The sequence below is a fragment of the Condylura cristata genome, unplaced genomic scaffold (genome assembly GCF_000260355.1).
Source record: "Condylura cristata isolate star-nosed mole 26May11 unplaced genomic scaffold, ConCri1.0 scaffold00017, whole genome shotgun sequence".
NCBI classification, from domain to species: Eukaryota; Metazoa; Chordata; class Mammalia; order Eulipotyphla; family Talpidae; genus Condylura; species Condylura cristata.
This window is the reverse complement of record NW_004567118.1, coordinates 7,663,786-7,684,822: the sequence shown is the minus strand read 5'-3', so window position 1 is coordinate 7,684,822 and position 21,037 is coordinate 7,663,786. Positions and strand designations below refer to the sequence as shown.

At 56.6% G+C, this 21,037-nt stretch overlaps 1 protein-coding gene across 3 annotated transcripts in view; it reads right to left on the bottom strand.

Annotated features, from left to right (window-relative positions):
* ITGA3 (integrin, alpha 3 (antigen CD49C, alpha 3 subunit of VLA-3 receptor)) overlaps positions 1 to 20,921 on the bottom strand; it is a 27,144-nt gene extending 6,223 nt beyond the window's left edge. For 2 of the 3 annotated variants that reach the window (XM_004684330.2, XM_012726531.1), the window contains exons 1-22: positions 20,342 to 20,921; positions 13,333 to 13,460; positions 12,932 to 13,011; positions 10,875 to 11,124; positions 8,793 to 8,879; positions 8,253 to 8,460; positions 7,639 to 7,835; positions 6,491 to 6,579; positions 6,235 to 6,371; positions 5,991 to 6,077; positions 5,001 to 5,068; positions 4,793 to 4,929; positions 4,051 to 4,200; positions 3,845 to 3,942; positions 3,362 to 3,509; positions 3,015 to 3,083; positions 2,382 to 2,461; positions 2,187 to 2,264; positions 1,594 to 1,696; positions 1,262 to 1,444; positions 971 to 1,093; positions 167 to 280 (exon numbers count right to left, since the gene is read on the bottom strand). In XM_004684330.2, the coding sequence (XP_004684387.1) occupies positions 167 to 280; positions 971 to 1,093; positions 1,262 to 1,444; positions 1,594 to 1,696; positions 2,187 to 2,264; positions 2,382 to 2,461; positions 3,015 to 3,083; positions 3,362 to 3,509; positions 3,845 to 3,942; positions 4,051 to 4,200; positions 4,793 to 4,929; positions 5,001 to 5,068; positions 5,991 to 6,077; positions 6,235 to 6,371; positions 6,491 to 6,579; positions 7,639 to 7,835; positions 8,253 to 8,460; positions 8,793 to 8,879; positions 10,875 to 11,124; positions 12,932 to 13,011; positions 13,333 to 13,460; positions 20,342 to 20,547 (2,820 nt within the window). In that variant the 5' untranslated portion in view covers positions 20,548 to 20,921. The remainder of the gene's footprint in view (positions 1 to 166; positions 281 to 970; positions 1,094 to 1,261; positions 1,445 to 1,593; positions 1,697 to 2,186; positions 2,265 to 2,381; positions 2,462 to 3,014; positions 3,084 to 3,361; positions 3,510 to 3,844; positions 3,943 to 4,050; positions 4,201 to 4,792; positions 4,930 to 5,000; positions 5,069 to 5,990; positions 6,078 to 6,234; positions 6,372 to 6,490; positions 6,580 to 7,638; positions 7,836 to 8,252; positions 8,461 to 8,792; positions 8,880 to 10,874; positions 11,125 to 12,931; positions 13,012 to 13,332; positions 13,461 to 20,341) is intronic. The other variant, XM_012726529.1, reaches the window with a different exon arrangement.
* Positions 20,922 to 21,037: the final 116 nt, after the last annotated feature.

The window sequence follows — 21,037 nt, the reverse complement described above, 5'->3', positions numbered from 1 at the left end:
CATGGCCCTGTCCTGTGAGAGTGGCGGTGTGTAACACGTCATGCATAAAACCCGAAGCCGAAACTGATACGCCGGGGGCTCTGCTGTGACCCTGGCCTCACCCTCTCTTTGTGGCTCTGCCAGCCTGGGGAGGCGGAAGCAGAGACCCTGGGACCCAGGCACTGACCTCAATGAAGGTGCTGTTCCACACCCGGGCCCGCACTGTCACGCTGGTGATGACGGTGGCATCGGGAATGGGGCACTCCAGCCACACACAGCGCGTCTTGTTATTCTCACAGGACTGAGGTGGACAGGGAAGGCAGGATGTGAGGCAGCCCGGTCTCCACAGATGCTTCATGCTTTGTCCCACCCTTGGCAGGCATGAAAGGGCCTGACCCCATCTCTTCACTCATGCACACCTATCCCCAGATACTTACATGTTTAAGACACATCATTGTGCCAAGCACATAGAGACAGGTGGCAGGGACATAGGAAACAGGAAATGCGACCTGTGCTCAGGTAATGGGGCCCAACCCCTGACACCTCTTCCCCAACCCCCTCACGCCTCTCCCCATTTGACACGCCACCTATCACTCCACCAGGTGAGGCCTCAACTCGCTTCCCAGGCCTGTTCCCCTCTCCTTCCTATGAAAGCACCCCCACACTCTGTCTCTCCCCACTCCCCAGCCTCAATGTCACAGCTCTGAGTCCATCATTCCTAATAGGTTGGGGACCCTGGGAACAGAGCTAGTGTGTTTTCCTTTGGTGCATATACAGTTGTTCCCCAAGGCTCAGGAAGTGAGGTACCCTCTGAGGGAAAGGGATGAGGTACTCCCTCTGACTGGTCCTGAGTCCAGGAGCCATATCACCTCAGCAGACTGGGGTCTCCTAGGGAGTAACACCCATCTCCCTTGCTCCATGCACCCCCTGGTGCCCACCCACCCTGTGATGGGTGGACACGATACTCTCTGATCTTGCCTTGGCCACTTACCAGTGTGGTTTGAGACTTGGCTTTTTTGGCAGCAGCCAGAGTGACAGGTGGAGTACCCTGGTCCCCCCCTGGGTCCAGATGTCGCCGCCTGCGCTGTGAAGATGGAGGCCTGTCTCCAGAGACCTGAGAGTCAAGAGGAAGTTTGCTGGGAAGAAGCGGGGACAAAGGTGGGGAGAGAAAGAGAGGGGAGGGCAGAGGCCGGCTCCCAGATAGGCGTGAGGGAAAGCAGGGGGAGCCGCTGGCCCTTCTGCTCTACAACATGCAAATCGAAGGTGCTGAGAATGTCCTTACAGAGAGAGTGAGGTTGAGAGGGTTGATAAGGTCTCCAGGGGGCTGGCAAGCCCAGGACCCATTGCCACGGACAGTGACCTCCGTAGGATACAGCAGCCACTTGCCGTTGATGACTTCATAGGGCCAGTTAAGCCCTAGCACCAGGGTCCCCAGGGCTGCCAGTCCTTCCCCCATTGGGTCCACCTGTGGGCACAAGAGATATCGGGGTTTCCTGGCAAACTGCCTCCATCTCACCAACCCTTAATCCTCAGATCCTCAGACCCCAGGCCCAGAAAGAACCCCCCTCACTCATTCCAGGAGCCCCTAATCCAGGGTCCCATTGGTTCTCTTACCTGGAACTCAAACTTGAGAGGGCTCCCCACATCTTCCACAGTTTTCATGCCAGATTCACCCATTACTGTCCCCCCAAAGAAGCTTTGTAGTCGCTGAGACACCCTAGGGGTAAGAAAGATGCTGGAGTCACTAGGGATGGGAGGGCCCTGGCAGAGGGCTGGCCACCATGGGTGAATTAACTGTGGCTCCTCTATACCCAGCAGACTACCCAGCTGTGGGGTCTATTAGGCCACTCCAAGACTTGGTTTCCTCATCTGTGCAGTAGAATTAGTAACAATCACTGTATTATGGAGCTGTTGTGAGAAGTCAAGGAGACAACACACAAAATCCTTAGCACATGAGCAGTGAAGAAATGGTCAGTTCACACGGATACTTTAGCTGGTGATTCTTCCACTACTCTCTACTTGGCAAGGGCAGTCCTTACTAATAGTAACAACAGGGCCAGTGACTGCTGCTGTCTAGGGGAGACCCAGGACAAGTGGAGGCCTGAAGATACGAGGCCAAAGAGCTGTGTCAAAGGAACTTGACACTGTGGAGACAGGAAAGCCCTAGCTCAGGCACAGCAGGCTGAGGGAAGGGGTAAGGTACTCACATGCTGAGTGTCGCCTGGAGGGTGTAATCCACCAACAGAGTCAAATTCAGAGGCCGCAGGTTGTCCTGGTGACTTGACCTGGGGAGGGGAGGTAGGGGGTGTGTCCACTAAGAGATGTGTCCACTAAGCCTGGGGCTGTAGGAGACCCCAGGACACCTCAGTCCTGTCACAGACTGGTTTAATGAGGTCACTCACGTGGAGAGCTGCAGCTGTGTCTGAAGTTCCCTGGTGTGCAGGGTCACCCCAATGACCTCGAAGGTGATGAGCAGCTCCATCTGCCAGGAGAGTCAGGAAGGCGAGGGTATTGGTGTCCGGCAGGAAGGAGGCCAAGGGGCAGAGACAGGTGTGGACAGATGGTTCTTTGACCTCCACCCATCTGTGTCACGGGAGTCTACCTCCCCACCCATGTCTACATTTACACTTTCTGAGCCTCGTTTTTTTTCCCCTTTTTCTGTCAGTAACAACTGCTACTTTTGAGCTATATGACCTTGAACAAATCAACAAATCTGTAAAAGTATCTTTTATCCCCTCAAAAGTTGTGAGAATTATATCACATAAAAGACACAAAGTGTTGCACTTGGGGCATAGCACATAGTAGGTGCTCAATAAAACTGGTTTCCTCACCTCTATCTGCTTTAACTTTGAGCACAGCTCCCTAGAGGCCCCATTTTACTAAGTCTCCAATCTCTTCCTACTTCCCCATGTTTTATCCTGTCCCCCACTGTGTCAGGTCAGCATCACCCCCCACCCCCAAGCAGTCAGGCAGGAGGGTAAGGAGCTCATGGGAAAAGACCGGGAGCCAACTGGGAGGGTGTGGCCACTTCTCACCCTCTGGTTTCTTTTGAAGGGGTTTCCCAGCTCACAAAGGATGGTCTCGTTGGCCTGGCAGGCCCCGGGCTGAGGAAAGACGATGAATCAGTTCTGGGCAGTCATAGTAGGGCCTGCTGTTCCGCCCTTCCATTGTGGCACAGGGCAGAAGCCCTAGATGATTCAGAACCGGGTTCCCCTAGCCTCGGGAATGCCCCGGCCTGGGGGAGGGGGGGCTCAGGCAGGACGGGGCATCGGGGAGGTGGGCACATAAGGAAAATGACAGCACAGCTAAATGCGTGCATGCATGAAGGGTGTAAATGCGAGGTGCAGGACCGGCTGGGCTGAGGCGGGCCGAGGGCACTCACTGGGCGCACTGACGACAGCAGCAGGGCGGGCGGCACCTCCAGGGTGAGCAGAGCCTCGTGGGCGTCCTCCCCTGCCCGCTGCCGGCTGGGGGTGTTGGTCACATTGATGCTCAGGAGCAGTTTCTTGACGTCTCTGCCATACTGGAGCCTGAGGGGGAGGAGCCCCGAGCTGAACCAAAGCCCCGCCCAGGACCCGCCCCCGAACAACTAGGCCCCGCCCCTCGGACCTGCGGGCGCCTAAGGGAAGCTCCCAGAGGCCACAGCCGGGTCTGCCGGTAGTGTCCCCTTTCGGACCAGGAAGCCCAGCCTACAAGTCCTACCTGGCCAATAAAAGCCCCCCCTCAGACTCCGCCCCTGGCAGGGGGTGGGGGAGGGAGGAGCGCCGCTCAGGCCGCGGTCCTCCAGCGTCCTGACCAATAGGCGCTGCCCCGCGTTGCCCGGGAGCCAGAGAAGCCCCGCCCCGCTAGCGGAGTCGCCGCTCACCGCTTCAGGAGCTGCCCCTGCTCGGACGCGAAAGCAGCCCGCATCTCCAAGTTGCTGTCACACTGGTTGTCCGGCCCGCACTCCTTCTGGAACTGGATCTGGGGTGACCGGAGGCGTGAGGGTCCACCACCCGCAGCACCCTCTGGTTCCACCGTCGCCCCGGCCTCGCCCCCCGCGCTTGCCCTTCTGGCCCCGGCCCTACCCACCTCGGTATGGTTTTCCAGCGCCTGCGCCTGGTTGAGGACCGGGTAGGCGTCCAGGGACCGCAGTCCCAGCCGGGGGCGCTCGGGCATCCGCAGAGGTAAAGAGTAGTTCATGGAGATGACGATGGGGCGCAGTTTATCGCGGACGTTGTCCTGAGGAGGGGGGACACGCTGAGCCCAGTTCTGCCCCTCTCCAACTTGAAATCTCCTACCATCCTCTGAATCCCCTAGGAGGAGCTAAGGCCCCTCCCCCCTCACGCCTCCGGTAGCCCCAGGGACACCCCCCACCTTCCCCAGACTGAACCTCTCCCTCTGACCACGAGATTGACCCCCTCCCTACCGCCTTCATCCACAAGGGAGGGGATTGGTCTCCTCCTTCCCTCTTGGTGGGGGTTGAACCCCATCACTAGGACCCCCAGGTTGAGCTCTATCTTTCCATCCTGATGTGCCAGTTTGCCCTCCACTCACAGAGCCTTTCCCCCAGGGGTGAGCTAAGTCAAGGGTCCTGCACCTCACTCTTCTCAGAGGTGATGAGCCCCTGCACCCCGATCCCCACAGCAAGGGTTTCTCTCCTGTGCCAGGTGCAGGGCGCTGTACACTGTACCTCCTACAGACCTATGACCTTTCTCCCAGCTCCCCCCACCACCCCTAGGGTGACCCCGGTTCCTCACCCTTGACCTGGGGGACTCTGGTTACCTCCTCCAGGGGCCACGGGGCCCACCTTCTGCCCTTGCCCATGGCTCACCATAAGGAACAGATTCAGCTTCTGGCAGCGCATCTCAGGCATGGAGAAGAAGCCGTGGAAGACAGCGGACTGGCTGCGTGCAAAGCGAAGCCGGGGTGGGCGGCGGTCCCGGTCGGCCTCCAGTGTGTAGGCCAAGGCTGTAGGTAGAAGGTAGGTCAGCAAGCAGCAGGGGAGCATGCACCCCCTTGCCCTCTGCCCCAGCACTCACTGATGTTTCGTCTGTAGTTGGGGTTCCCAGCACTCTGGTTGTAAGCAAAGCATAGTTCCACCTGCACACTATTGGGGGACAGGGGACATACAGGAGGGCCTGGTTACAGTGGGACCCGATAGCCAGGCCCTACCTCTCATCCTTGGTACTGGGCAAGAAGCCAGGGTCCTTTAGGGGGAAGAGAGAAAGCAGCTGGCCCCTTCCCTTCCCTCTCCCATTGGAGTCATTGAAAACCAAGTCAGTACAATTCAGATGAAAAAAAATAATAATAAAATAAAATAAAGAAAACCAAGTCAGGTCACCAATGGGGAAACTGAGGTCCTGAGAGCAGAAGGAGTTGCCTGAAGTCACCTGTTGTTGGCCCAGCTTAGTCTAGATTTCCTTCCATCGCAACCCCCAGCCGCCTTCACCCCAGTTCCCGCTTCCCTGCTCTGACTCCTAATGTCTCTGTTCATCCAGAGGCCTTGGGGTCATCACCATTATTATCACCACCTTTGTGACTAGTGTTTTCTGTGCGCTTATGGCATAAAGGACACTGTGCTAAGGGCTTTTTGTGCATTATCTTACTTAATTATCACAACAACCCTGTAAATTGGTTGTTGACTCTTTTCCAGGGGAGGAATCTGAGACTCAGAAAAATTAATAACTTGCCCATGGTAGCTGTCCTTCTGCGCATCTGTCCACCTAAGTGTCTCCCTCTCCCCCTTCCTGCTCCGGAACCTGCTCTCCAGAGCTGGGCTGCACACTTTGGGGCCACAGCTGACCCAGGCCTCCACGCCCCACACCCTCCCACCCTCCCATTACCCTCTGCAAGGAGTCTGCCTTTTAATGAAGTTGGGGAGGGAGGACAAGGCTTACCCAAGAATCAACCCTCTAAAGTGGGGGAGTGCATAGTACGAGTTGCCAGGAGAGGGTTTAGGGAGCCAGAGCCCCTCCTAAGCCGCCTGTTCTAAAGAGGAATGGGAGGCAGAGCAGGGGCTGGGGTCTCACCAGTAGCTGGCCGTGCAGGCCGCAGGGTCCAGCACGGATGGGCTGGCTGTCAAGGTCCTGTGCAGGATGTTGATGACAGGCCGAGCCCTGCAGAGGAAACACAGCCACTGGCGCCTCCTCTCCTGCCTTCCCCAGGCTGGGCCGGGCCAGGGCTCAAGCTGGGGGTGGGCCCAAGGTGGACCCAGACAGAACGCTGCCCAGACTGGGTCGGAGGAGCGAGGCCCGGCTACCCTGCCCCACTCACCGCAGCAGCACGATGCGGTCCGACAGGCTCCCCACCAGCAGGTCCGGGTAGAAGTTGTCGTCCACATCCATCTTTCCACTCAGGGAGTAGCCGAAGGTGGCCAGGCCAGGCAGCCCCAGCTTCTCCCCGTGGATAACCTAGGGGCAGGTGAAGCAGTGGGGGCAGGCTCTGGGCAGTAGGGGTCCCCCTCTGGGGGAGTAGGGAGGTGGTGGGTGAGGGAAAGGAGGGGCGGGCTCCCCTGTCCCCCCATCCATACCTGCTGGGGCTGTCTGAGGAGCCCCCTGGAGCTGCTGTGGTAGATGTACACTTTGCCCAAGCCCTCAAATGGGGCTCCCACAGCAATGTCTACGGGAGAGAGGGAGGGGGGTCACCTCAGGTCCTGTGGCACCAATACCCCCAGCGAAGAAGCAGAGGCTTTCTGAGCCCACAGCCTCCTAATGAGGCCTGGGACTTCCATGACATGATAGTGAACTTGGCTTATTCAAATGTCAAGACTTTTTTACTTGACTATTTCCACAAATAAACCCCACATGTTTTATTAACATCTTAAATTCTACTGAACTCCTACTTTGCTGCTTTTGATCTACAAAGGCCTAAATAACCAGAAAGCCAAGCTTGTTAGCAAAGTATGTCAAGAAGTCCTAAGTAGAAATTGATGACTCTTGTATCAGTGAGTGCTTGGCTTTGTTCATAGAACTTTCTGGTATCTATTTTGGCTCTTTGGAGGCTCCCTGCTTTCTGTTTTGTGCCTTGAAATCTCCTACCACCCTCCTGCTGATGTTCCTGGAAACTGAGGCTACCCTAGCAGTGACTTCCAGAAAACCAGGTGTGCCCGTGGCAACCAAGCTCAACTCCTTGCTTTTCCTTTTTCCTAATACCCCCCCCATCTGATTAGTCCCCACGTTCTGCTGAACACTAGTGACACCTCCTATACTTGGGCTCTTCCTTGGTCCTAGCTTAATATCCTTCTCCTCATATATCACATTCTTGATCCCCCCATCCCACACACCACCATCCAGAATCATCTTTTAGGCTACTTCCCATCCCACCCCACAAACTTCTCTGGACACCCCTCTCCCAAGACCTAAATAAAGCCCCAGGTCTTTGGCCTGACTTTCAAAATGCGCTCCCTGCCCTCAGACCTCCAGCCTCATCTCTGGCATGAACACCCCGTGCCCAATAAAAGTGGGTACCCGTACCCTACACTCAACTCATGTGGTGCCCTTCTGTCCCTCTGCATTGCATACGCCCTCCCCAGCCCTCCATGCCCCACTGAGCTGGCCTCAGGCTCCCTCTGCAGGTCCTGTCGGGAGCGCTGCTCTGAGCTTCCCGGGCAGGCTCCATCCCGTCTCCAACAGCAGCTGGCACTCAGTGTGTGTGAGGGGCAGGAGTGCTGGCTCCTACCCTGAAATCCATCCTGGTTGATGTCTCCAATGCTGGCCACAGAGAAGCCAAAGGCGGAGCGACTGGGGCCGTGCAGGAGGAGAGAGGGCTGGGCAGGGAAGGAGGTGCCTGCCTGGTTCATGTAGACATAGACGGCACCCCCTACCTCTTCTTTCCGCTCAAAGTAGTAGGGGGCACCCACCAGGAGATCCTGCCACCTGCACAGGAGAGGAGGGAGAAACAAAAGTGTGAGGTCAGCCCCCAATAGGTGGCATAACACTAGTGGGCACAGTCATGCCGGCACACAGCTGTGCAAATGGTAGCTCTGGCCATAGGTGATGAGAAGGACATGGAAATGCCAACCTGACCTATTGATCAGAAAATACCTGCCAAGGAGAAGCCCACATGCACTATACCTATACAAATGACACACAGGAGCTGCAGATGTCATGAGATACCCAGAACCCACCTGTTTTCTCTAACATTTGATTGCAAATGAATAGATAAAACTGACTTTCAAATCCCTGCAAACAGCATCCAAACGAAAATTCAATTGCAATCTCTCTGCCCAGGTTGGGGCCAGCCGGCCCCACTCACCACTCACCCCGCCCCAGAGGGTCGCCCTGGATTCTCACCCATCATTGTTCAGGTCTGCCAGGGCAATGGCGCTGCCAAAGTAGGCGCCCACCTGCGTGCCCTCCAGCACCTGCCTCCTCCGCAGGTCTCCACCTGTATCCTGGCTCAGCAAGAAGACAGCACCCATGTGTCTGTGCCGCGGGGCGCCCGTCACGACAGTGATCTCCGTGGGGTGCAGGATGGCACTGCCCACCTGCACCGTGTACCCTGGGATGAGGGAAGGTGGTCAGTTCAGGTCTTAGCAAGCTTTGTCCCCTTCTATTCTGGACCCAGTCCAAACTTGCCCCTTACCTTCTATTCCCCTATGCCCAGAAGTCTGCCCAGCCCCCTGGCCTGCCTGCCCCCTGGACTGTGAGTCCATGAGGGGACTGACTTTGCATTTTTGGTACACACAGGTGGTGCTCAATAAGTGTGTGCAAGTTGAAGTAAATGTCACTGGTCACACCTGCACTCTGATCTCACGCTTGGCCAGGCATGTAGGTGAGAGACCGGTGTGCCATGCTTTCCTGTACCCAATGAGCCATCAAAACTGGACTCACCAATATAGAGGTTTCCTTGGTCCTCTAGGCCCTTGTAACTGTACTCGGATAAATCCCAGTCCTTCCGCTGAATCATGTAGTTGTTTCCTTCACAAGGATTTGGAGGAAGAGATATGTCACCTTCCCTTTCCGCCAACATGTCTGGGCACAGCCCACCCCCAAGATATGATACTAATTGTGGCTTCCTAGAGCTGGCTACTAGCTGGCCATTCACAGGCAACTGTGGCCTATTTGCTATCTATAAATCACAGCAGAGCATTCCTTGATGACCACGGAGAATAGCCTGTGTCGGGAAGCAGGCCTGGGGACGCCTTGGCCGTTGTTGACCTGATTGCGTGACATCTTCATGGTGGTCTTGAGATAACTCTGCCTGTGATAACATCAGACACTTTGCTGACACAAATGGCTCTTGATGTATGGTCATGATGTCCCTTTTCCTGTCCCTTGTAAAACTATTTCCCCCATTCCTATTCTACCCTCTGGACATTATTCCTCATTCCATGGTTGCATGATCAGCTTTTACAGGCCTGTATTTCAATAAATGGCACAAGCAGAGTCTTGCCTTGCAAATCTGCTTCACAATTGCTGTGTCCCTCATGGCAACAAAGTTGCTTTCGTAACAAATAATGACAACTTTGATTCCTCAACACTTTGCTATCTGCAGAACACTTCCTCTATCTTACCAGTTCTGCAGGGCAGAATGGGGACCCTATCTTACAGATGAGAAAAGTAGGATGGGCAGTTAGCTGTGGACACATGACTGGAATCTGAGCATCCAGGCTCCAGGAGACTAGAAGGGGCGTCCCCGGCCAGACACTGACGCTAGCCTCCATACCTCCTCTCCTGGTCCTGTCCCCAAACTCAGCTGTCCACTTGTCCCAGCTTCCCTGGGGCTGCACTGGGGAGTGTGCCAAGGCTCTGAAAGGCCTGGGGTGGAAGGCAGGACAGAGGAGAGAGCTGAGGCCTCTGCCTACGGGGAGCCCAGAGCTATGGCTACCCAGGACTGTCAAGAGGAGATTCGGGGCACCCTCTGCCTGTTGATTCTGCAACCATGAGGGTGCAGTAAGGGAGAGGAGGGTCACACTGTGTGTGGCTGAGAAGCAGTCAGAGAGGGTGTCAGACACCTGAGTGGTAACTGCAGTTGGAACAGTGGGTCCCTCCTCTACAGGGGGACATTTCCCAAGACTCCCTGTGGTGCCGGAAGCCTCTATATACTGTTTTTTCTTATACATACATACCTACAAGTTTCAATTTATAAATTAGACACACGAAGAGATGGACAACAATAGCTAATATAATGCCAACGACAACAATCTAGGGTAACCAAAGTTAGGTGAATGTGCTCTCTCTCAAAGTGTCTCACTATGCATAAAATTTGCAGATACCTGTTAGCCGCAGGTAACTGAAATCACAGAAGGTGAGCTCGCAGATCAGGGGACTACTGTCGGCCCAAGTGTGGCTCTCGATGTGCTACAGCCCCCCAAAGATCGCCATGTATGTACTAGTCTGAAAAAATACTATAATTTACCCATAAGGAAAAAGCACCTTTAGCTAGTGCTATGTGCGTGCGTTTTGAAGATACGGTACATTTTAAAATGAATCTGGAAGGAGCCACACGATCCTTGTGCAGAGGGTGTTGGGAGAGGAGGGGCGTTTTACTCTTTACCTTCCTGAATCCTACTGTCCTGATGGTAGTTCTACAAGGCGCGTGTCTTAATTTTTTAAGGTGCCTTTCCATGGCTACGCTGGAGTCAGGCTCCGCGTTGCAGTCACGGCTTCACTGTTTGATGCTGAGCTTGGACAATGCACTGCAGTTCCCTGCGGCTCATTTTTCCGTGAAATGGGTATAATAACACTCGCCTCATGAGAGTATTTTAGGATTAGTTAGTGTGGTATGTCTAGAGCCGATGGCACATTGGTACGTAGTAAGTGCTTTAAAACAGTGGGGGGGGGGGCGGTTGCTGACACTGGTAAAGAGGTGCTGTCTCTTCTGCCCTCTGGTGTGGAGGCTCTGGGCCGCTGTCCCGTGGCTAATGGGGAGATGGGTGTTCTCTGTCCCTCCCCCCTTCCCCAGGTCCCCACCTTTCCAATTGTAGTCACCAGGGGCGCCAAAGTACACGGTGTTCTGGGTGAAGCCCCCACTGGTGCCCAGCTGGCACATGCCAGTCTCCAGGTAGCCGGTGTTGCTGTTGCACATCTCGTTGTGGTAGGTCTGCCAGTCGTCCGTGGGGTCTAGCTGCAGATCATTGCCCCGCACGTAGCACCTGCCCACCATGCGCCGCTGATCTTCTGACCCCGACCACAGCACCTGGGTGTATCGGTGGGCACAGACCTGGGGACCCCCCAGCACACACAGCCTGAGCCTGCAGTGGAGTCCAGCGGTCTAGCCTGCTGTCTCCCTGGGCCTGGGCATGTCTGAGTGCGGAGGAGGAGCTGGAGGGGGCTCGTGGCATTCCTTCCTGCCCACAGTGACACCTGGACCCGCCGCTCCTTCCCAGAACTCAGAGATCTGCTCTGAAGGGTGGGGGTACATTCTGGAGAGTCAGAGGTATGGGATTCAAGAGTTACTTAGAGATCGTGGCAAAGGGGTGAGAGGATGTGGGGTTCAGGCTTTAGGGTCTGAAAGGAGCTAGATGCCAGGCAGTTTCTCTGCTGGCCCCAGATGACCCTTTCTCTTAATGAAAGGACCATTATTAAAATAATAACAACAGCAATAATAGCAGCAGATAACCTGACCGAGTGCTTGCTACAGCCCAGACACAATTCCAAGCTCTTCACGCACTAACTTTTAAGCCTCTTAACTCCCCTGTGAAGTGGGGACAATTATTCCCCCCACTTTAAGTAAGAAAACTGAGGCACAAAGAACTAAATCTCTGCCTGACCATCTGAAGAGAGACAGAGAAGATTCAAGCCAAAGCGGGCGGCTCCCAGCGCCCAGACTGAGGGCAGAAGTGTGAGGGTGAGCTGCCCCTCCCTGGGTCCTCACATACTAGAGGTGCTTGGGAAATCATCAGCAAATCAGTCAGAACAGGGCGTTGGGAAGCAGCCCCCAAAATAGGTCTGGTTCTTGTTGACTTGCCTTCGTGTCCCCTCCAGCTCTGAGTCCACCAGCCAGCGCCTGTGCCCGTCACGATCACTGCTAACTTCCCAGGGCCGGCACACTGTGGAGCACATAGTAGGTGCTCACGAAAATGGGCTGAACGAATGGATGGCTGAACAGACATCTGCTGACGGACTCAGCCCTGGAACTGTCTTAGGTAGAACCCTAAACCCACACGACCGGTGACTATTCATGTTCCTAATTTGTCAAAATGCACTTAAACTTAAAATCTGTGTTGGCGGCAGGAGGTGCCTTGGTGATGCAAGGGGTTAAAGCTCAGAGTTATGGTACTAGCCACAGCTACTGCAGCAAGAGTTCCATCCCGGCTAGGGAGCTGACCCTCATGGCACAGCCGGCCTCTCCTGTCGCTCCCACTGCTCCCCTCAGCAGTGTATTATTTCAATCAGTCCATCTATCCTGCTCCCCACTTTGCTTTTGGTGAATCCTCTCCCTACCTCTGGCCTGTACCCCAGTTCTTGTATGCATAAATAAATACATCTTTGAAAAAATAATCTGTGTATTTGACTATGTCTAAATGCTCCATCAATTAAGAAAATGAAAAAATAATTGTCTGTCTGGGATGCATACATTGAGACTGGCACTGAAGAATATGGGCAGGAGATGACAGTTCACAGCAGGGAGTGGCCCCCCGAGCCACAGGAACGGGGGGCAGCAGGGCTGTGTCTCTTCCGCCAGCCGGCCTCCCAGAAAGGAGTGTGTCCAGGCTGCTCTGCCTGAGGCCCTCTCTGCCCTTTCCTCACAGCAGTTCCCTCAGCTGGTTCCCACGAAGGGTGATTACCCTGGGGGGTGGAGGGTAGGGAGGATGTGGGTGATTCAGAGCATGCCAGTCCCCACCCCTCCCATTAGTACAGGATCAAGGGACACTCATGCCCCCAAAGACTCCCGGCCACAGAAATGGACATTTGCCAGGCCCCAGCTCAGGCACTGAGACCCCTCGCCTGCCTTCCGCTTCTCTCCGCCCAGGAAGTGAAGGCAGGGAGTGTGGGACGAGGGGAGCTGACAGCGACTGCCCACTTACCAGGACTCTGCCTGCAGGACCCTGGCTGGCCACAGTCACCCCGAGCCACATGTCCTCAATAATGTGATGCTCAGGATCACCTGTAAGTATAAGCAGGACCATGAGCCCAGGCACCCCATCTGCCCAGTGCCCAGAGCCTGCAGATGGCAGGGGTTGGGCCCTCTTGGCTCGCCACTCCAGCAGGTCGGCCCACCATGCCGCCCTTCTCTAGCCCGATATTAGCCTAAGCTCCACAAATCCCATATGGCCTCACTCTCCCTTAGGGCTTGTACTTCCCAGCTGGACAAGAAGTGACTAGAAACTGCCCAGGCAAACCTTCTCTCTCCTCCAGCCATCCTGCCCACACCACCTCCTCCACCGGGCTCTATACCCAGCAGTGACCCCAGTCCCAAGCCCCTCACTTTTCTCCACAATGTCCATCCGCTCACAGTCATCCTTGCTGGCAGTAAGTGGGCACAGGTACACGGCTCCGGTCCGGTTGGTATAGCCATCAGGCACGGCAAGGTCCCGGGGGGCACCAACCAGGAGCCTGGGGGGCAAGAAGGTAGGTTACCCCGGGGCCCAGACTCCCCAAAGTTGCTTCAAACTAATTGCTGTCCCACATCCAGTTACTGAGTACTTGCTCTGTGCCAGGCTGTGTGCCAGGCTGTGTGGGGATCGGGGAGACAAATGAATCCCAGCCCTTGGCCTCCAAGAGTCTCCCGTGGAAGGAAGATGGGAAGAAGACAGACACCTCAGTCAGGGCCCCATAAATCAGGGCTAGTCCCCCACAGTCAGCCTGGATGGCAGTCAGGCTCACAGAAGAGAAGACCCTGGCCTGAGTTGGGGGATGACTGGGGTTCACCAGGTGGAAGGAGGAAGAGCATCTCTGGCAAAGGTACAGCCAGGCCGGGGCCAGGAAGCATGAACGAGCAGGGTGATTCAGGCACCCGCAAGATCTGAGTCCAGCTGGAGCCCGGGCGGGGCCAGGATGGGCAGCACAGCAAGTTGGTTTTAAGCAAGGAGCGACTGGGTCAGGTCTAGGTGTGGAGGAGTGCGTCAGTTAGCCTCTGGGATAAAGGGAGACCGGAGGAAAGCAAGGCTGGCAGAGCCCTGGCAGGCTCAGCTCCAGGGGGTGGAGGGGACAGTGGGTGAAGGGTAGTCGTTGGAGTCTGGGTTGTCCCCCCTAAGCCAAGTTAGCAGGCCTGGGCTCCTAGGTGACCCCCCACGTGACACCTGCACAGGCACACAGGTGTGGGTGGAGCTGGGTTCCTGGGCTGGGGTAACGTGGCCTCCCAGGGCCCAGCTCTTAGGGGATGGACAGAGTGATCCCCCTTGCCCATTGCCTTGCCCTGGTCTGCCATTTTTAGGGACACCCACGGCAAGTTCCTCCAAGTGCACTAGGCCCTTGCTACCAGAGAGCTGAGTATGGCAGGGTCCTGGGTGCCAGGGTAGCAGAGCAGTGACTGGAAGAGAGGAAGGCAGGGGCTGGCCTCGATGGACCCAGCCTCCTGGGTGGCAGCCACCACCTGGGTACCCCTCCATCTGGTCCCAGCAATGTGTCGCCCCGAGGCGCCCGGCTCAGAAACTTGGGCTCTGGCCTCCTGCCAGAGTCTAGAAGTGCATAGCAACGAGCAACAGCTCTGCTTGTAGCTTTAGCCTGGGACCTGCGCACCAGGGTTGCAGGGAACGGGCAGGGCAGGCTGGGCATGCTGGGGCCTGAGGTGCCTCTGCCCACTGAGTGTCAGGAATGTGCTGCCTGGGGGTGCCAGGAAGGGGGCGGGCCTTCTGCCTGCACTTCACATCGCAGCTCAGACCTCACCCTAGGGAAGTGTTCCCGGGGGGCAGGGGTGCAGCCGCTCCTCAGAGCTGGAAGGCTGGCAGGGAGCCAGCCAGGCTGGTTAGTCACCCTCTGTCTGGGCTGGGGAGGGTGCCCGGTGAGTTCACTGCCTGACCACACAAGGACATCCGCTCCCTGGTGTTCCTGAGAGATGAGCGAGGAGGCCAAAGCCACGTGGGAGAGGAGCTGCTCCCCACCTGGAGCCTGGAGCTAGGGTTTGTTCGCCTGAAGGGCAGTTTCCTTTCCCTTTTTGGGCCTGAGTGCTCACCTGTGAGATGGGGCAGTAGCGACCTTTGGGGCTGCTGGGGGACACGTGGGCTCAGTCTGTGGAAGGGCTTTCGGGCCTGAAGCCATGGCGAGGTAAGCACTGATATTCTGATTCCTGTGGCTCCGTCAATAGCCCCGGGACTCCCCAGGCCTCCCCTTAGCACCCTAGAAATTTCTGTACTTCTCCTCCTCTCCCTGGATTAGGGGACTTAGACCAGACAGCAGAATATAAACTAGCTCAGCTGTGTAGAGGAAGCAAAGACGGGACACACATGGCACTTCCGGACCTATGTGTACCTAGCAGCCACTATGGTGGTAGGGCGGCCGGGCACAGAGGCGATGCTCGCCTAGGGCGGCGGTCAGATTTGGCTGGAGCTATGGAGGCTGAGGGTGGCTAAAATGATTTCAAAGTTGGTCCCTGGGGCACCCAGGGTACATTCCAGGGTATGAAATGCAGTAGAAGAGTGTCTGCCCATGCTGCCCACTGCCCAGGCGGCCAGGGCAGGAGGCAGCCGAGGAGCAGGTGACCCTGGCCCTTATAAGCTTCTTCATCTCAGAAGTGGGCTGGGGGAGCCCTCCTCTTGGCTTCTGCTGTGCCAAGCAGGCAGAGCTGGGCGTGGAAGGCATTTGGATTGAAATAAACCCCTTCAGCCCTCCCTGGTGGCGCAGCGGGTTAAAGCACTGCACTGAGAAGCAAAAGCCACTTCCGCATGAGTTCGATTCCCGCCTGCCCCGGAGGAGACCAATTGGCGCGGCAGACCTCTCCTGACCCGCCCGCTGCTCCCCTCAGCAGTGTACTTCGTCGATCTGCCTGTTCTGCTCCCCACTCTGTCTCTGGCGAAGCCTCTCGCCGCCCCTGAGCCTCTGGCCTGTACCCCAGTTCTGTATGCACAAATAAAGGAAGTCTTTAAAAAAAAAAAAAAAGAAAGAAATAAACCCCTTCACCATCCATCCCTCCCGTCCTTACTCTCCTCCAGAGTCATGCCACTCACTGATGGGCAGTGGGCAATGCCAGTACCTAATCCCAGCCCCACATCAAGGCCCCTCCCCCCAGAGGCTCCACAGGGAGCCCCCCACCCCTCTGGAATATTTTTAGCTCCTACTTGGCCTGCGTAGAAGCCCTTTAAGGCCCTCTGGCACCCAGCCCGGGATCCAACGGGTCTACAGCCAGGGGACTTGGCGTGGATGGGGGAAGGCAGGGCGGGTATGCGGAGGCTCAGGCCCAGATTCCTCCAGCTACAGCCAGGTGTGTGTGTGTGGGGGGGGACCCGGAGAGCAGTTACTGCTATGAAAATACAAGGTATATCAATTTGCAAATGAGCATTTGGCTACCTTCTGTCCGGTGAAGTGCAGTTCAAAGAGTCCAAAAGCAGACCCCCTCAGACCACCTCTGAGCCCACCCTCCAGCAGAGTCAGAAGGGCACAGATGCCCAGCTCTTGGAACAAGGAACAGAGATTGGACTCTTCTGGAGTCAAACTGGGCTGGGGAGGCAAGGGGGCCCCCTCTCCCTGAGATAGGTGGATGGGTAAAAACCTCTAATGGTTTTCAAACAACTGCTTCTTCAACCTTTCCTTTAAACAGCCCCTCCTGGTCTCTGGGGAGCCCCTGAGCTTCAAGTTCCAGAAAAGCACGTCCTCACCTTTCTGCCCCGTCTTGCTTCCAGGGCAGTTGAAAGCTTGCTTGGGGCAAGCCTCTGTCAGGGAGAAAGTAGCAGAACGAAGACAGTTGGGGAACCGAGCCCAGAAGCACTCAGGGTACCAGGTCAGCTGGCACTGGAGAAGCGGGCCCCTGGAGGGCCCTGGGAGGGGGGCGCTGCTCAGAGAAGCAGCTTGTACGATCCAGCTTCCCAGACCCTCACCTCAAGGAGGTGCTGGGGTGGGCCCAGGGGAAGCTCTCCGTTATCTTGAGGAGCCCGAGTGCCAGCACTGAAGCCAAGGCCCCCCAACTCCACGTCATGTGCCCCAGTTCTGTAGACACCTGAGTTTCCCTTCCACCCCGGGCCAGGAGGCAGAGCTGAGGCTGCTCAAGCTTGGTCCTGGGGTGGGGGTAGGGCAGCTCTCAGAGCCTGGCTCCCAGCTCCATGCCAACCTCGCTGCCCGAATTAGCCATCTCCCCAGAGGCTGGTCCTGTGGAAGCTGAAACTGCAGCCCTCTCCCCCTCTCCCTACTTCTGCTGCCCACCCAGCCCCCTCTCCCCTCCTGTGACTCAGCCCTAGAACCAGAGCAACAAGCTGGAGGAAACGAGAGAATCAGAGAGGATGGGAGAAAGAGGCTTGGTCCAAGCCAAAGATAAAAAGGAACAAGGCTGCTTTTCTCATTTCTTTTCACTCTCCCTGGCTCTTTGGTATTTTTGCCATATTTGATCCCTTAGGGCATTCTTCCTGTCACCTAACCTCAGTCCCTCTTGCAGATGCGACATCTCCTTTCTCCTTTGTTTAATTCTGACTAAGCCCCTTTCGCTCCTCTTTCTACCCATCAGTTCCCTCTATCTCCAGTCCAGTTTAAGACGCTTTGGACTGGACAGGTCACTGGAGAGGGCCGGAGGCAAAGAACACTCCACATCCTCGCCTTCGGCCCATGTGCCTGTTTCCTCTGGCACGAGCCCTGGAGGCTGCCAGGCGCCTGCCCTGCCCAGAAAACATGTTTTAAGAGCGCAGGCACGTAAACTGGCTCCTGCCTACCTCAGGTGTGACTTCATCTTCCAGGAGCCCCGGCACTCCCCACCCCGTGCCTGGCTTCCCAGACACCCTCATTTCCAGGCGAGTGCAAAGGGAGAGAGAGGGCCCGAAGGACGCTGCATGCCCACCAGGTGAGCCAGCCCAGGGCACCTGGGCTCCCATGGGGATGCAGAGCAGGAGCTGGTTGGGGGCCCGGGGGAGGGGTGCTGAGTATCACCTTCCAGAGGAATATCCCCTCTCCTCTCTGGGGCCCTCACCAGAAGTCAAAGCACTTTGCTCCTCCATCCTGCTCCTCACCCCTCACTTCTGGAGATGAAGGGATTGAGGCCCAGCTTGGGGCAAGCCTCTGATATTGTGGGCCGTGAACCCCAGTCCAGAGATGAACATGATGGGGCAACAAGGAGCGTCTACACTTGCACTTTTGCCCATTTCCGGAACGAGGCCTTCTGGGAATCTGATGGACCTGTGATCTCCCCCTCCACCCACTCCCGGAGCAAGGCACAAGCATGCATAGTTTGGGGCTTACTTTCCGGGGTCCCTGCATCTCCTGAAAACCTATGAAGCTCAGGCCAAATAAGAGTTTGTTCAGGAATACAAATACTGTCCCTTCTCCAGAGCCAATAGAATATCCGACAGCAACTTGACTTGCTAGCTCCCTGAACTGTGCACTCGGGCAGCTGTTCACATCTGGCTACCCAGCTGGCAGTAGCTAAGCCCAGCTGGCTTTTCCAAAGGGCCATCAGGCAGAATTCAGTGAGGAGAGGTGAGTCAAGATATAGAACCACCCCTGGGAAAGACTGGGAATACCCAAAAGGGAGACCCAGAACTCTATTTAGAACTACCTGCCTCACCAACATTCATTTGTCTGGGCTCACCCAAAAATAAAGAGTGGAACTTCTCTGCTTCGGTCATCGTGGGTGAGGCCTTTAGGCAGTAGGAGTACATCAGAACCTGGCTTCCACATAAGAACCCTCAGCTGCCCTTCAGAAAAGCAGGCAAACAGCACATTCTGCACACACTGATTCATTAAGGTACTTTTGCCCCCTGAAGAGGGTATGTTGTTTCCCTTCCGACAGGTGAGAAAATTAAGATACAGGTAGTGGTACAGATCCAAGACAGGAAACTGGCAGCGGACCCTGGAGCCTCGTCTGTTTCCAAGCCCAGGCATCCCTTACAGGCCAACAGAGACAGGAAGGAACATATACATCCCCTTCCATACCCTCCTTGGAGAAAACTCGCCCAAAGAAAGGAAATATCTTGCTCAAGATCGAGGAGGAGGGGCCCATGCAGAACCACTAACTCTTCTTTCCAGCCTGATCTTCTCTTTACCATGTACTGCTTCATATCATGGAGAGTCAGCAGTGAAATCTAAAAATCTTCTGGGCTGAAAGCGCCCCAATATAGACATTTGTGCAAATGACCGTGTACATCCTGGGGCCGGACAGGGAAGGGTGTGGTGGCTCCAGCCCCTACAGAAGCAAGACAGGGCAGCAGCCACGTGTAGGTACGTAGTCTGGGCAGAGGCTTGGCCAGGAGGGCAGGGGCTGGGGCCGGGACAAAATATGGACTTTGGACATTCCAAGTTTCCTCAAGTTTCTGCAGGACCCAACCAGACTTGGGAGAGGTTTCAACACACCTTTTATCTGATGTCCTTTCAGGGAGCTCAGACACCGCTGGGGCCGGATGTCTGGTGGGCTACCTGGCCCAAAGAGGCCAGCAGAGGCAGGTGGAGCTGCCTGACCTCTCCTCACCACCAGCCTGCAGGGGGCTGAGTGTGAGTATAGATTTTGGGGGTGGGACGAGAAGGACCCAAGCAGCTGGATTAGTTCCTTCCCCTCTCTCCAGCATGCCTAGTTCTTCCCCTCCTATTTTTTGCAGCTGTTGAGAAAGGAGACCAGAAGAAAGAGAAAAACACCATTTCCCTCTTCAAACCAAAACAAACATACTAAGGGCTGAAGATTCAACATGAATCTGTGGAATGCGGGGAAGATGTCTGGTGGGAGGGTGTCACAGGCTGGCTGGGGTGGGGGAGCAAGCAAGGGTTAGGACAATCCCTCCCAGCTCTCTGCTCCCTTCATTCTCCAGAGGTCAGAAGGAGCTCCTGGACAGCTCCAGCCTCCAAGCAGTGGAGAAGGCCCTCGGGTCTAGCTCTGCAGAGGGTGTGGCTGCTGTGGCTGCAGACTAAAAGCACGGAATAAGGGAGTGGGGGAGTTTAAATGCATATGCCCACAGGTTCTTCCCAGGAAAGGGAGAAAGGGACCCCTCCGTGTTTATCTTTCAGTTGTCCCCAATTCGCAGCCCTATAGAGCAAAGGCATTCAGCATACTAGGTACTCGGTTCCAGGCAGTGGATATCCCATTTAGGCTCTTGAGAAAGGTTTAAAGAGCAGAGGGGTCTCATCTAGAGATCAGGTCAGCAACCCATGGCCAGGTCAGCACTTGCCCCCATCTCACACCCAATTCCTGCACTTCTCGCCAAACCTCTGCAGCCAGAGGGCTGCCCGGGGCCCCGCCCCCTTAATCCTTGCTCACAAGGCTGGCGGCCGCAGACCCGACTACCAGCGGATCCAGGATTCCCACTCAATGCTGGATCCACATCTTGCACACAAGCTCCCTCTCCCACCCTGCCCCCGCCAGACTCACTTACAGGTAGCGTTGCTGCCGTTCCGTCTGCCGGTGGAGGGCGACCGAGTAGCCAAACAGGCTGCCTGGGTTCCCGGCCTCCTTCACCACCAGGAATCGGGTGTCTAGATTGAAGGCAGAGGCGACGCGGCCGCCGGCGGCCACCATCAAGGCGAGTGCACAGAGCACTGGGCGCGGAGCCCGGGCGGCTCGGCGGGGCCCGGGGCCCATGGCTGAGAGGAGGCGCGGGCCCCGGGATAAGGGCGCGTGGGGGCGCGCACCCGGAGGTGAGGACCTGTTCACCTGCTCCCACCGCACCAGCCTGCAGCCTCGCTGTGCTCTGCAGCGCCGATCAGTTTCTGGCCCTCCAGCCCCGGTCAGTTCCACGTCCGCGGAGAGCCCGCACCCTCAGATTCCCCTCCAGGTCCGCAGTTCTGTTCCCTGCCTGCCCCCCACGGGTGCGCACGCCACCCCCGCGTCGGGCACCCTCAGCTCGTCCCGGCCGCGCCCCCTGGGCGGCACTGTCGCCTTCGATCCCGGCTCCGCGGCGGGTCTGGGCTGGCGGAACGGTAGACCGCAAGGAGAACGCGAGGGAGCGGCCCCCCAGCCTGCGCGCCCCGCCCCCCCCACGCCCAGCCCCACACCTCCCACCTTGCGCGCCCAGCCCGGGCCTCGCTTTCCTTCCGGGGAAAAAAGAAAAGGTCCCGGCTCCGCCACCGCC